General features: G+C 37.9%; 1 protein-coding gene across 6 annotated transcripts; it reads left to right on the top strand.

Moving 5' to 3' along the window:
• The first annotated feature begins 443 nt into the window (after positions 1–443).
• LOC127009179 (uncharacterized) lies at positions 444–14,199 on the top strand. Of its 6 annotated transcripts, XM_050881985.1 has the most exons (14): positions 446–680; positions 776–945; positions 2,346–2,560; positions 3,133–3,367; positions 4,997–5,123; positions 5,652–5,930; positions 6,067–7,672; positions 7,878–8,195; positions 9,104–9,235; positions 10,140–10,298; positions 11,718–11,867; positions 12,535–12,767; positions 13,063–13,212; positions 13,806–14,199. In XM_050881985.1, exons 3-14 carry the CDS (start codon positions 2,362–2,364, stop codon positions 14,154–14,156), a joined length of 3,939 nt encoding a protein of 1,312 aa, XP_050737942.1. In that variant the 5' UTR covers positions 446–680; positions 776–945; positions 2,346–2,361; the 3' UTR covers positions 14,157–14,199. The 6 variants fall into 6 exon arrangements, with proteins under 6 accessions (XP_050737945.1, XP_050737943.1, XP_050737947.1 ...); XM_050881988.1 differs by lacking the exon at positions 776–945 and having other exon boundaries at positions 444–621; XM_050881986.1 differs by lacking the exon at positions 776–945 and having other exon boundaries at positions 444–680.
• Positions 14,200–16,039: the final 1,840 nt, after the last annotated feature.

The raw sequence follows: 16,039 nt of genomic DNA, 5'->3' as shown, positions 1-16,039 counted from the left end.
AAAAAAAAAAAATGTCTCCTGATTGAAGGGCAGACCGAGACACGTTGGGAGAAGTAAATGAAGTGTAATAATGGAAACAAACAAAAGAGCAGAAAATATAAATACAAAAAGAGAAGCCCAAATTAAGCTTATAAGTGAAGAAAACACAGTAAAAGAAAATAGAAAAGCAACAGATCGACCCCCCCACCCCCCCACCCCCGTCCCCGCTAAGTGGAGGCCGGATCGAGTATTGAAAAGAGCAGAAAAAGAGAAATGCAAAAAGAAAGGTCGAAATTAAGCTTATAAGTGAAGAAAACACAGTAAAAGACAATAGAAAAGCAAATTAAGCCAGTGGATCAAAGTGGACAGAAAAAAAAAGAGCTCAGTGCAGGGTGGAGTATATATATAAGTGTGCTCAGTGAAGTAACTAAGAGTGCCTAGTGAAGTATATAAGTGTGAAGAAGCACCAATTGGAGGGGTTAAGAAGCGATATGAAGCGGAACAGCCCAAAAGAAGAAGAAGAAGAAGAAGGGAAGGAGACAGGGCTTGTTTGTAAACACAGCGACGGTTCAGCTCAGTTCCAGTAGAAGGATAAGCCTTGGAATCAGCTCCCACTAGACTGTTTCTTTAGTTGTGCTGCAGGTCCTGTGTTTTTCCATGTCTTGTTTTCCAGATAGTTTTAATAAAGCGGTAAAGTAAAGGTAAAGCAATGGTAAAGTTGGCAAAAGTGTTCCTCGCGCAGTGCTGGGAAAAAAGGGCACATCTCTGAATAAGTGGATATGAGTGACTATTTCAGGTTAGAAGATAGCATAATACTGAAAAGGAAGGTGTGTGAATAAGAAGAAGGGAGGAACGAGAGGAGGAGGACCTAAGAAGCGATACAAAGCGTTACAGGTCAAAAAAAGAAGGCCAGGGGGGCAGAGGGTGTTGGATCGCTGCTCGGGTCTCTCCGTCTTCTATTCTTGTGTGAGAGTCTTTCTTTTAGTCCAGCACTTGACCAGATAAGCTTTCATGTGTCTCACTGTCGATCTGTCTATGTTCATGTCTCCTGTCAGTCCTAGCACTGTTCTAGTACCCATGTCGTCATTCTCCTTCCTTCTCTCCCACACATCTCTTCCTATGCTCTCGGCTACCTGTCTGTCTAACTCTTCTCTATCTTTCCTATAAGCACAGGACTCAACAATTAAGTGGCCAATAGTTTTTTCTTCTCCACATAGTTTACATCCTTGTTCATTTATATCCCTTGGTCGGTATTCTTAGGACACTTTCTTCTCTCACATCAGTTATTTCTAACGGCTGATAAAAGAGGTTAAATGTGTTCCACTGACTTTCTTTTAGTTCATGGCCTTCTTCTTCTGGAGTGTTTTAGTGGGCTTACCTGGATTTCTTACCTGGCTGACTTTTCCCTATGAGCCATGCTAGAATAAACCGTCAGGCAAAGAACCGAAAGGTCTCACTAACCAATGCGCCAGCCTATCCAAGCTCATCAAACAACAGAACATAATCCAATAAGACATAGGTTGGAAAGTGCATTAAGTACTTTGATCGGTATTACTCTTTATTGTCACCACTTTCACACCCACGAACGCCTTGGTGCTCTATGTAGGGTTCAGTGTCCATACGACACATTGCCGTATTGCTTTACCGTCGGAAATCACTCGTTTTTGTGTTATAAAGGCATATACATACATTTGTTTTGGTGGCGGCGGCAGCCATTGGGAGTTGAGCAGTGTTGCCAACAATCTGGTAAGTGATGGTACGCTAGGTTAGTGATTAGCCCACGCATGTGAGACCAGGTCCACCACGCGTGGTTATTTTATTTTTAGAACACGCACCTTTACCTAATACTATACCCGGCCCAAACCTTCACAAAACCCTTTGGGTAAAGGTGCGTGTTCTAAAAAAAAATAACCATGCGTGGTGGACCTGGTCTCATGTGTGGGGTAAACGCTAACCAAGCGTCGGATCTTTGGCAACACTGCTCACCTCCCTGGCTGCTGCTGCAACCAAAACAAATGTATGTATATGCCTTTTTACTACCTTTACCACTTTTTTATTTTCGACGGCAAGGCAATACGGCAAGTGTTGTATGGACACTGAACCCTTCATAGAGCACCAAGGCGTTCGTGGGTGTGAAAGTGGTGACAATATAGAATAATACCCTTAGATCCTGTTGCCCGTCTCCATATCCATCCGTGTTTTGTGTTTGTCATATCTGTTCTTGAAAGCTACTGTAGGTGTATCATTAACTATGTTTTCGGGAAGTGAGTTCCGATTCTGTATGTGAAAGTGTATTGTATTTGTGTTCTATTGCATCTCTGCTTGTATATTTGTTTGGAGTATTCATGATGGTTTATTTGTTACAGATACACATCAAGGACAATGGCACTGAATCTTCTACCCAACAATGCCATGACATTCACTGAAAATCAACATGGCACAGCTGTTTTGGAAAAGCTTAGGAGCCAGCGGGAGTTGATGAGATGTTGTGACGTCATTCTTCATGTGGCAGGCAACCAGTTCCAGGCCCACCGCTGTGTCTTAGCTGCTTGCTCACCATATTTTGATTCCATTTTCAAAGGTAATTATATACATTTCTGTTATTTTACTCACTTAGTAAATATTTAAAGGTAATTGTATAATTTTCAAATATTTTACTTACTTAAAATTCTTTCATCAACAGAAAAAGACAAAATCTTACTCTTCCCAAACTTTTGGAATCTAGCCAAAAATATCTCCAATGATTTTACTTCTTCACCTGTATCTCTGAAGCCAAACTTTTTGCTCATGCTCTTACTGAAAATTCTTCTCTAGACAACTCAGAGCATGTTCCTCCCACTTATCCCCTGCTGATTTTATTATGCCTGTTATGGGATTTCATAACCATGATGCCTTCAATGCCCGCTTTTGCATAAGTTCGCAGAAGGCTTATGGTCCTGACGGAGTAATCCTATTGTCCTTAAAAACTGCTTCTGCATTGACACCCTTCTTAGCCAAACTCTTTTTCCTCTGGCTATCAACATCTGTTTTTCCTTTCTGTTGAAACTACGCTTGCACACAACCTATGATCAAGACGAGTGAGTGATTATATTTATAGTTATATTATGTTTCATGTATTTTGTAAGAAATCAGCTACTTTTTTACGACTTACAGCTGGGAAAACTGTGAAGGAACAACTTACCATCACCTCCCAGGATCCAGAAGTCTTTCGCTGCCTGTTAGCATACATGTACACTGGAACAGTTGTTGTAGATAAAACCAATGTGGCTGAACTTCTGAGGCTTGCCAACCGACTTCTCATAGCCAAGCTAAAAGAACACTGTGCAGAGTATCTGGAGCGGTACTTGGATGCATCAAATTGTCTCACTGTGAGAGATATGGCTACAAAGTAAGTTTTTTTGACATTACTTAGAACACTATAATTTAGATTTCTAATTCTTCAAATCCTTTTCACCAAGGACATGGTTGTTGCTTTAAGCTTCATAACTAAATTCCTTCCCTTAAGACTTTTAGACATTTTCATGCCCTACCTGTCTAAAACAATTCAGTAAATCACTTGAACTGTATCTTCTTTTTATTCCTTTTACTGGGAAAATTGTAGTGTCTGCCTTAACACTGAGAAGCTCAGTAAAAGGCCCTAGATTGATGATCCATTTACTTGCGGAAAATAATCATCACATTCTGGCATTACTAGCACACTGCAGGACAAAGGCCTTTCCCAACATTCTTCATGATTCTGTCTAATGTTTGTATGGGAGGCGGTGTCTGAGTCATTAGTGTGCTGGCACCGTGTCCGGGAAGACACAGATTCGCATCCTGCACGCTGCCACAAGCTAGGATTTTTCAGTCACTGCCAAGTGGCCTAAGACTACCCACATTTTTTTCTTTTTTTACTTCTCCTGTAGCGCCGGTAGGCTTTCTTCAGGGGCCTGGTGGTCGGCCCAAGCCCGTCATGGCGCAGGCAGTTTTTTTATAGTGGCGCCAGACATGCTGTCCTGAAGACCACCTATCAACCTGGACTCTAGATTCTCTCTCTAAAAGAGAGGATGAAAGATGAGATTCCGGGGCCAGAATGAGCCAAGCAAGGTGGCACCAATATAAACACTTACCTGTACCACAACGGGCTGTAGCTGACCCTCAGGCCTCACCAAGATAGCCTATTGGTGCCATAGGCCAAAATGTAAAAAATATATATATATAAGATTAAAAAAATCCATCTTGCTCTGGCAAATGCTGCTATTTCAACTCTCCACTCAGTTTTCTGTCAGCCTGACTTCCACTATTCCTGTGTTGCCACTGTTATTTTGGTTGTCCGTCTGGTGGAAGCATACAGTTAGCAAATTTAAAAGAGCAGGAGCAGTTAACATGAAAATATCAGTAAAAGATAGAAAGTAAAGTAAAATTGAAGTGTAATATAAGAGGTAGAAGATAGTCAATAAGAGGAGGGTAGCTGAATATGAAGTGCTTTCATATGCTCTGCAGTCATGAAGTGACTGTCGATCAGATTAAAATCACTAAAGTGGGCAACTTCGTAACGAGCCAGTAGGCTTTCTGTTGCCTGCATTTCCATGTATCCATTTAGGAAGAGATTCATGTAGACAAGTGACAGGAGAAGGTTAGGGAAAGTCTTTATGCTACAGTGGACTACAACATGGTTATAGTATATTTGGTGTATTTGGCAAAAATGGACTGCTAACACCTACTAGTGACAGCATCTCAAAGTAACACTCACAGCATCAGAGTGCATTCCATCATACTGTAGAACATTTCATTGTCAGAGATTTTTTCATAGGTGTTGGTTTTTCTTTTACTTGTATAAATTATTTATTTTACTCAAACTTGATAACAGATTTTTCAAATATAATGACATTGTTAATTCTATAGTAGTAATATTCTCTACAAAAACTGAAATCATGGTTCTATTTGCATGTCATTGAGTATACTATGTATTGTGTCATTTTCTAGAGTAACATTGATGTTCCTCTGATGGAATATTTTTTCATATTTTTTTCTGCAGGTATAATTTGAAGGCTCTTGAAAAGACAACTGGAAACTTCATCCAGACCCACCTCTCAGAGATTGTTGAAGGTGATGAAGTACTTGAAATGTCTCTCACAAGATTGGAAGACTTCCTCAGGTCCCCGGTAAGTGAGAATCTCTAGGTCTAAGCAATAACAATTTGTTAAATTTTATGCATACTACTAAATATACTACCAATAAACTCACTACTACTACCAATAAATCAACATTTTTTGTTAATTTTTCTTTTGATTCTGTTGATTTCTACCTATTATAAAAGATGTGTATAACCAAATGAGGTACTAGATTTATCAAGTATACATGCTTTAGAATTGAGTCACTTGAGGAGAGCATGTGGATCAACAAGATGAGATGGGAGTTATGAAGAGGTGCACAGATATGGGATGTGACAGCAAAAGGTGTTGAGTGCAGTGTGATGTAATGGGCAAAGCATAACTCATTTATATGGTTTGGACATATGAGAATACAAAATGGTGATTTTGTGAAAAGGGTGTTAGAGTCAAATCTTGATAAGGTGGATTAATAGGATTGAGAAATTAATAAAGGAGAAAGGTGGAAGGTGGAAATTAACTATAACTAGATTAGTGGAAATTACTCAGCTATAATTCAGTGCGTGAAATTGTACTTTTCAGAGCTGGCACCTACACGAAGACCAGACCCTACTCTTGGTCACTCGGTGGGTTCATCACTGTCCAAAAAGTCGGGAACGTAACTTACGAAGTCTTCTGACATGGGTTCAGTGGTCACACCTCAACCCTGAGACACCTATTCACTTGATTCGAACTCACCCACTTTACACCTCCAGTTCACATCTTGCATTGTTTTTCCTCTTTGATGCTTTGAATGAACATTCCTTGTTACCTCCTTATTTTCTCACCACTTTTTCAAATTTGAAAGCAAAGTTTTCACAGGTAAGCAAAAGTATTTGTATTTTTTGTGTGAATTTATGAAATACTTTTGAAAATTATTTTTTGTTTCTGAGGAATTAAATGGAAAAATACCTAATCTGAATATACTTTTTTATCTAAAGGTTGATATTCTCTTCAGTCCACAGACTCTGCTGTAGACAATGAAAGTTTCTTCAGTCTTGCAATATCAACAGCTATTGATGAACTGCAAGAAGATCAACTTGGTGTTGGCAGAGGGCAGGAAGCAGTGCCATCTGTAACTGATTTTTCCAGCCATGTAGGCCCCTCTCTTCACTCTGCCCAGGGCTTACATCTAGATACAGATGATCCAACTATTCCCACTAACTTAACTATTCTGTCACAACTCCACAAAACAAATGATTTTCATACATCTTCAAGAAGAGACAATGATGACCAAGATTCTGAACATTGTAACCAATATGATTTATGCCGAATAATCCATAGCTCACAAGATGTACATGGCAATCCACCTACTTTAGTGTATTCCCAGCCAGTTTTGTCAGGAAAAGATATTACATGTGACTCACATATTTCAGAAGATTTATTGGCAAATTCTGGGTCTGGTGAAGAAAGCAAGTTTCCTTGCAACAGTCAAGGGCACTTTGGACAACCCTTAGTGAGAAATATGACTGTTTGGCACCAAGAGCCTTCATACAGTGCAGAAGAATCTCTTTCCTCAGATTCAAGTCACATGTATCAAAGACAAGTGTATGATCAAAACTTCAGTATGAAAACCTCGTGTGCAGAACCTTTTAATTCAAGAATGAATGCATCAAATGGTTATACAGTGAGGGAAACACCCCACAAAAATAAGCAGGGCTTTGCTAGTGCAGTATCTTATTATGTAAGCACATATAATCCTGATGATGACACAACTGTTTCTGATGACCAAAGCACACAGTCATTTCCTTATGATGAAAATTTCAACCCTGGCATAAATTTTTATTCATGTAGGTCATCAGATGTTAAAGAAAATCAACATTTAATAATTGAATCACACCACAACCAGGAAAATTATCCAAAATCATATTATCAGGATGAGCTAGCAACAACACAGGATGTGAGCTGTAGCCAGCCTGATGTATATTATAATGAAAATTCAACAGACACTCAAATGTCTAACTGCCCACAAGACATGACAATACAGCACCAGATGTCAGAGTCTGCTGAGGTAAAAGATTTACCACAAAATCCAGAAACAGAAGTAGTTAGTAATTCCTCTGACAATGCTAGAATTAATTCTTTTTCAGAAAGACTGATCACTGAAGACCAACATTATGATCATTACCCTTTGAAAACTACCTTTATTGAAAGCAAATATCACCGGGATTCTAATAGATCTATGGAAGAGCATGTATTATCGATAGGCCCAAGAGACATGGTATCTCAAGAATTTGTAGTAGAGGGAAAGAGACTAGTATCTGAATGTGACTTAGAGACAAGAGGTATCATCAATGTTGTTGGAGGAACACTTGAAGGGGACAGAACATACAAAGGATGTTCTCTGGATAGTGAAGGAGAGAGGTCTTATAAGGAAACACACAGCTTAGATGGAAAAGATTTGGCTGAAAATGAACCTCAAGGGAATGTAAAGGATTCTTTGCCTTTGAGTATTGAAGTTACCCCACCAGAGAGGCAGCAGACACACATCACTCAAGCAATAGAAAATACTCCTCGGCAAGTTAAATTCAAAATCAAGCGTAGCTGCAGTCAAGGAATTTCTGGTAAGCGGAAATACTACACTGAAGTCTGAAAGAGTTATTTCATTATCACCATCATCAAAACCACTATTAATTCCCTAATGATATATCACTTCAGCACACTTCCTCTACTTCCCTGTCACATTACTTTTGTCTGTCTGACATCAAAACATTAGATAAAAGTGAACAACAGCAAGTATAAATGAAATTAAATGGCTTTCTATTGCAGGGTTTCCATCAAGCACAAGTGATGTCTTAGCAGTCACTTCTGAAGCTCCACTCCTTAGTAACACTCCAGTTACAGAAATAGAAGATGAAATTAAGATGAATACACGTGAGGCAGATCTTGATGATAATCATGATATGCTTGATGGCGGTGTAGAAAATCTGTCTAAAAAGGAGTTGAAGGAAGAGCAAAGTATTACAGATAAAAAGTCAGAAGATACAATTTCTACTGCAGGAGAGGAACAGGAAAATCTTGTACCAAGCATCAAGGAAGGTTTGAAGAGAGTTTGCAGAAAGGAGAAAATTGCTATAAAGAATAATGGTAAGGAAGGATATTATAAAGTTATTAACACTGATATTCATTCAGCTGTCTGTATATCTATACTGACATGCTTCGCAGGGTTCCTCACTGGGATGGTCATGGTAAAGGAACCTTTACTATTTCTAGCCCATACCTGGTGTCATTGCATGCTCCAGTCCTGTCCCTCATACCCACCCTTTAAATTATCCTGAAACTCTTTCCTTCCATTTTACATGAGGATGCCATCATACACCCACACCCATATCTTCCACCACTTGTACACTACCTTTGCTACCTTATCTTTCCCCAAAGGTATCAGAAGTCACAGTGGCAGAAGGTGTGACATAGGCTCCTTAACTCTTTTACATTTGGTACCTTTGTTTAGGACATTGGTAAATATGACCCATCTGTGACATAACAGCTACATCCTTTTAGGTCAACTGACACACAGTAGATTATAGAGACATATTTTTAATTTCATGCATAGAGAGCATGTTAGTAATAATCATCATTATCATCAGAGGCAGAGCTGTAAGTCCAAAAGGATGTGACCATTAAGTGCAAAAATAGTTGATTGGAAACCCAGTCACCCCCATCCATTGTGACATAGAGGCATGCATATAGTCTCCAACCCCATGTCTCAAGGATAATGATGAAGATACACATAGAAGAACAGGATACAAATATTAATGGTAGACATAATTCAAAGTATGAATCAATATTTTCAGATTTCTTTTAACTCCTGGACTAGACTTTCTAAAATTTGTTATTAATATTAATAATAGTGTGTAATGCTGATATACAAAGCAATTTTTAGTGTGTTAATAAAAGTAACACAAAATGAAAATAGATACACTGAATCAGTTTTTACTACGCAGTTGTATTTGATCAGTTTTTTAACTTTTAAGTTTTCATGTTAATATTTTAAGCAGGAGGGAGTAAAGGAGCAGCCAGCACATCAGAAAGAGTGTGTGAGGTGTGCGAAGCATCCTTCCTTCAAACAAAGTATTATACTCACATGAGAGAACACTTCCCGGGTCCACCTCATACCTGTGATACATGTAAGTACTATTTGATTTTCTTTTATTTTACATACTTTCATTTCTCAAAACAGTAGAAGTACATTTTGTTTCAGAAGAGTTAAGTTATGATTTTTTTTTAACCCGGTAGCAGCGGGGATCATGTCTCTTAATGGTCCCTCCAAGCGAGAAAAATGAGAAAAAATCACCCCTAACACAAACCATTCCATAATATATATCAAAGCATTTGTGATCAGATTATGTATCATTTATTTCGGGGGGGTTATATCATGGCACAAATTTGGCCCGTCGCTGCTACACGGAAAAGCCACAAATTTGGTCCATCGCTGCTACTGGGTTAAGAATGCACTGTATTAAAATATATTTTATTTCATACTTTACACACTTTGCTTACATTAATGTAATCCAAACCCCTTGACCCTTGTCTCGCCTCTAGAGGTTATGTGGATTATATACACATATGTATCGGACATGGTTTTATCATATAGACACCTGATGGTGTAGAAATTAGCATATGCAAGTCACAACTTTGAGGTTGAAAGTTTAATCCCCAAAATGAAAAAGACAGTTTTAGGGAATATCTGATACTGTAGGCCTTGGTTATTTAGAAAAGAATAAATGTGACTGATAGGCTTTGCACATTTAGAAGAGAATAAATATGACAGTAAGCCAAGGAGTTGTGCCTCTTATTTTGGAAGAATTAAGTCAGCATGATGGGAGAATAGATAGGAAGGATTTCATTCAGAGGTGAATACCATTACATTTGCATCTCAGCCCTAAATTACTTTGTGACACTATATGGGCAGATGACCTTTATCCTCACCTCTGATTGAGACTTGCATCTTTTCTACTTGTCCAGTAAAATGTACATATAAAAGTGTTAATTACGTTCTATTTTCTTATAGATTACAATTTGATCTTACAGGTGAGGCCTCATTCAAGCGTATCTACCATCTCTTGGAGCACAGAATCACCCATCAGGACACCAAAGTTCACAAGTGTCCTCATTGCCCTTTTAGTGCTCATAAGAAGTTTAATTTAACAGAGCATTTAACACAACACTCAAAAACTCGAAATTATAAATGTAAGTTAAAAGTATTTTTAAGAAGAAATATAGCCTGATCAAACCTCAGTTATTCTAACCTAACATTGCCTAATGAATGATAAAGAAGTGCTTATACTGAATGGAGATCATGTGATTGCATAGTCATACAAATGTGTTGGAGGTGTCAGTGTTTAAGGTCTCCAAGGCATGGCCCCTTTGAAATCTCCAAACCTCACATCATTTAGATTAAAAGAGAAATGAATGATATAATTAAGTGCTATGTTTTTATCTTGTGGAGAAGTCTATGTTCCAGGAAATCCATCTCTATACTCTTCCAAAGAATTTGGTGGCATATCATCTTCCCTTTTGGGTATTGTCTGGGGTGTCATTTAAATGTGAGATGAATTATAACTAAGACTGATTAGATTATTTTATTCAGAAACAATACCAGAATATTGAAGCTATTCATTTCATACTTCTTTCACATTTCACAAGTAGTTCAGTTGAAAATGGTTTGTGCCCAATTTTTATATTCTAGAAAATTCCTTTTGTTTGTACAGTCCTGAAATTTTGTTCATTGGTAGTAATGCCCATGATGCCCATGCTAAACTCTCAGTGTCAAGTCAGATAACTCTCATGTCCTCTATCATGGAAGACACCCAATTGTAATATAATTGACTTGTGTGGCATGAAAACTTGTCCCTCTTCTCTCCAGTTTGATCTGTGACACTGATATTGACATTGATCTGTGAGACTCAGACATACTGGTGATGGCTTTGGCCATCATCAGAAGTAATATTTAAAAGAAAAAAAATTAAGGGGTGCCATGAGCTGGATGACAGAGTGATTGTAGAGACTGATGATGGAGGACACTTAAATGGCCATAGGCCTACCCACATCAGTCTTGTGTTTGATGGTTGGGTTCATTTTTCTGCAGTATTATTGATCTAAATACAATACATTACACATCATTGGAGAGGAAACTTATTCAGCTGTTTTGAATCAGAAAAATATGTTTTATCTGAAAGTTTTTTTATTTTAGAATTTTAAGAATAAAGTGCACAGCTTTTATGTTGAATAACTTCTGATTTTTTTCACTTTATTTTGCCTATATATATATATATATATATATATATATATATATATATATATATATATATATATATATATATATATATATATTTATATATATATATATATATATATATATATATATATATATATATATATATATATATATATATATATATATATATGATAAAGTACAATTACTGACCCTCACAAGAGACCAAATTCATTAATTAATTAATTATTAATAACTGTTCTATAAGCGGTGGAATTAAAACATCTCAGTGTGACTGGTCACACACGACTTTAGCTGAAGTCACACGTAACTTGTTGTAAACATGAAAGGGTCAAGATAAAATGTATTTTTCTCTCATTTTTTACTATTTTCAGGTAAATTGTGTGGGGATTCCTTCTTTCGAATACAGAATTTACTGTTACACGAAACAAAGCACACATCAGAACGTCCCTTCTTATGTGAATCTTGTGGCTGGTCTGGGAAGACAAAAAATTCCTTAATTGTACACACCAAAAAACACACTGGTAAGTTTTGCACATGTTTATCTGTAGGTCAGACTCTCTCTCTACCCTCTGAGATCAACCTCCTGAGGAGGTAGATAATGTAGAATTCTTACTTCTCCTTGGTCATAAACACTTTGTGCTGTCTAAAATATCCCCATCCACCTCTCTCATTCTGCAATCCTACAGTTCATCTTCACAGGGGTCTCCCTGCAATACTCCACCCTCCTATTTGATTCTCATAGACACTCTTCATTAACTCACCATTCTGCATTTCCATCAGATGCCTAAACCACTTCAATATATTTTGTTTCACTCAATCCACCAAGTCCGCACTATCCCTTTTGCTTTCAAGTCTACACATTTTCATTACTCATTGCTTCTCATTTTTAAGCCCATATGTTCTTATCAAGCTTGTCTCTGCTCTTTATATCCTAACCTCTGCAACTCATTCCACACTCATGTTTATAAAGCATTGGTCAAAGATAGCAGAACTATATTATTCCTCTGCCTCCATGCCCACACTGCTACTTCTCTTTTTTCCTCCAAAGGTTGCGTGCGGAGGCAAAAGACAATAATTTCTAAAAAAATTGTTTATTTGGACTACATAATCATGACAGCCAAAAAAACATACTGGAAATAGTTTACATTCATGTCATGATAATCATCTTTATTTACCTTGTTTCAAAAGGAGAGCTTCTCAGATGCCAGTACTCACAATGCACATATGCTACGGCCAAAAGATCTCACCTGAAGGAACACATGCTACACCACTCCAATAGCAGACCCTTCATTTGTGAGGAATGTGGCCATAGCTTTGGAACCAATAGCCACCTAAGAAGACATGTAAAGCTTCACCTGCCCGAGAAACCATTCAAGTGTTCTCAGTGTGACTATAGTTCTCCAAGACAAGACCGTTTGAAGGTAATATAATTCGTCTTTTCTTTATGCATGCAATGTTTTCTTGTCAAAAAATGTGAGAACATTTAGAAGTTATCATGGGAAAAGAGTTCAGTCAACAATATAACTATTAACATATATTACAGTTTATGTATGAAGTACCATATTTGATGCCATGAGACATGCATTTCAGTTCTGGCTGGCCTTTTCATGAAAAAAACAATAAAACATGATTTTGCCAAACAGATATAGTCCTTTCCATCCACCCATATTAATCCCTTTTTTGCTCAATCCATATATATATTTTTTCCTAATGCAGATTCACATTCGGAAAAAGCATACCCCAAAAGAATCTGCTTCAGTAAAGACCAGGAAAAAATTGAATAAGAGAAAACATCAAGATCGAAACTCTGACAAGAGCCAAGCAGTTGTTGCAAACACCATAACAGCTCATATTGAATGCTCACAGGTATGGCCATTGTGTATACACACTTACTGAGCTTCTTTAATCATCATCATTGTAATCAATATAATCATATTACATTTTTTTTTTAAATGGGCAAGGTGATGACTGAATAAGCCGGAAGACAATGGAATTATTTGCAGAGGAGGAAAGCTTATTCACTGGAAAGGCTATGCCACACTCTCACTATACAAGTATTGTCACCTCACAGCACCATCACTGTCACTATGTGAATTCTCTGTTGAAACAAAAAGTGAGGACTTGAGAGGGGCTTTGATAGGCTTGCACCCCCTCACTCCCTGTATATACCTGACCAGGAGTAACTTTCGCCCTTTGTGGCAGGTTTCTGGCTGTCTACTTAATGTAAAATTTAGGCTTGTGTAAGAGCTTCTGGACCTAATTGATTATGTAAGTAAGGGACTGCTTGTAATTTGTGTTTCTTTCCATTTCTGGAATTAAGGATTTTTATCTAGTATTTAGGCTCTCTTAAACATTAGTGATAATGAAAAGTTTACAGAGAATGTCAGCTACTGGGTAAAACCAAATTGATAATACAATGAAGAAATCTTGTATTAAAATAAATCTCTTTTTCTTTTCAGGCTGATATCTTCTCAGATTTGGAAAATACAAATATATCTCTGCAGCCACAATTATCTGGCACTCCCCCGCCTACCACACTTTCAGAGTATCCACCAAGTCCATCATACACATTTCCTTCTCAGTCAGCTCCTGAAGATTCTCTCATCATTGTCTCAGATATGGCAACAGTGACAGAGGGATTCACTCCCCTTAATCAGGCATATGAGGGAAGTTATCATAGCCCACAATATCAGACTTCTCCTTCCCACTTTGCAGCCCTCTCACCAACACAAACAACACTTTCTTATAGCAGTGGACATCATCACGAGGAAAACCCTCTGAATTTTGCAGCGTGTATGAAGTATGACTAAATCTTGTATGAGAAACTCAAATAAGATATACGTACTTATTAGTGATATATTTTCATTTCATGAGACCTACTAAGACATTACTAATATCTACATCATAAATTTTCTTACTCTAGGTTTAGGGCACATTACGTTAGAGGAGGATGAACACTTCAGTTTGATTTATGTAATTAGTTTTGTACTGCATTAGAAATAGTCTGGACTTTGTTAGCAATATTGAGTCAATTAAATTACAACAGGGGTCAACAGAGAGAGAGAGAGAGAGAGAGAGAGAGAGAGAGAGAGAGAGAGAGAGAGAGAGACCTGAATGTGAACACGGAAGCCTATCATCATAAAAAATCGTTCTTATTTGAAAGCCCAGCAAAATCAAGCAGGAATGGGCTTTTTTTTAATATCTATTTACATTACTATATTACTGAGAGTCTGCTTAGGGTGTATCAGTTTCGCCTCTGACAAAATTTATCAAGAAACATTTTAGGGCGTCAAGCAACTCAACAGACAGCATCACAACACAAGGACGATGAGGTAGCCTCCAGTGTTTGTGTCTCAAAGGGGTCACCGACATGTGCTTCCTGCAGCTTCTCTGCCCTCAACTAACTGCTGGTTGTTGTGTGAGATGGACCAAGACCCTGGGTGGATGCCTGCCACTACCAGAAGGGTGGGGAGGTCAAAGGTGATGATGTTTAAGGCCAGGAGTTGTGGGCAGAGTGAAACTATTGGAGCGGAAGCCAGTGTTGCCCACAGAGATCAAACGGAATGATTTCTGTCGAGATGCTAAGCGCCCTAATGTTTTTGATAAACTTCATCGAAGGCGACACTGATACACCCGAAGCAGGTGGTCAGCAAATATTGTAATGTAAATAGATTTTTTAAAAAGCCCATTTCTGCTGGATTTCGCAGGGCTTTCGTGAAATAATGATTTTTGATGAGGGAAGGCTTCCAGATGGCATTTATTTTCTCTCGTCTACAAATAGATGAAACAATGAGAATGATCAACTACATTTTTATTAACAACAGTATCACTTATTGTATTGAAGTGCATAATTGTTACAAGTCCCAAAGAGGTAATTTATGATAATTAGAAGAATGTTTTAAGCTTCTTGGGCACAAAGACCTACTTGGTGCATGGTGACACTTGGTAAGGATTAATATACCCCATTTATGAAGCATAAGAAATATCACAGTGGAGCTTCTCATATACAAGAATTATTGAGAATAAAACTGCATAAGAACTTAGACCAATTGTATATAAGATTTTCATCTTCATATCAGGAAAGCTCAAAGATGAACACATTGTCTCAGATGGTGAAGCTACAGGAATGCAAAGAGGATTCATGAAACAAACATGAATGGAAGTAAACTTACTAATATTACAAAAGTTACTAAAGAAGACTGTCATGGGGTGAATTTTCACTTCTCGAAGCACGTGAGAAGTTCATCTGTTTGGCAGAATGAATCTTTCCCAACACTCCTCCCAACGATTTGAACCTGCAACTCCAAGACAGGAGATGGACATTCTAGCCAGAGGGTACCCCGCTAAGCTTCGCCCACTCCATAAACCACCATGGGGAGCTAAGTAAATTGTATTGATTTCCCGTGTGGTTTCGGGGCAGTTAATATATCAGCGAAATCTCTGTAGTCTATATATATTACGGATCCGTGGTGTAGGGAATTGATCTTTGTATTGTTCCACCCAGATTCTACATCTATAAATATATACGGTACACCACGTGAGTGTGAGGGAGCTTTTTTTTTTTATTTATTTATTTTTTCTTTACGTGAAATTAAGGTGTTTGCTGAGAGGAGTGGATACTGGTGAGAGTTCTTGGAGAGCATCCATGGCGTGCAAAATGGAATGTAAGAAGTATGACAGAGAGAGAACGAAG

Source organism: Eriocheir sinensis, chromosome 40 (assembly GCF_024679095.1).
Source record: "Eriocheir sinensis breed Jianghai 21 chromosome 40, ASM2467909v1, whole genome shotgun sequence".
Taxonomy (NCBI): Eukaryota; Metazoa; Arthropoda; class Malacostraca; order Decapoda; family Varunidae; genus Eriocheir; species Eriocheir sinensis.
The sequence above is the reverse complement of the archived record's forward strand: the minus strand, read 5'-3'. Positions and strand labels throughout refer to the sequence as shown.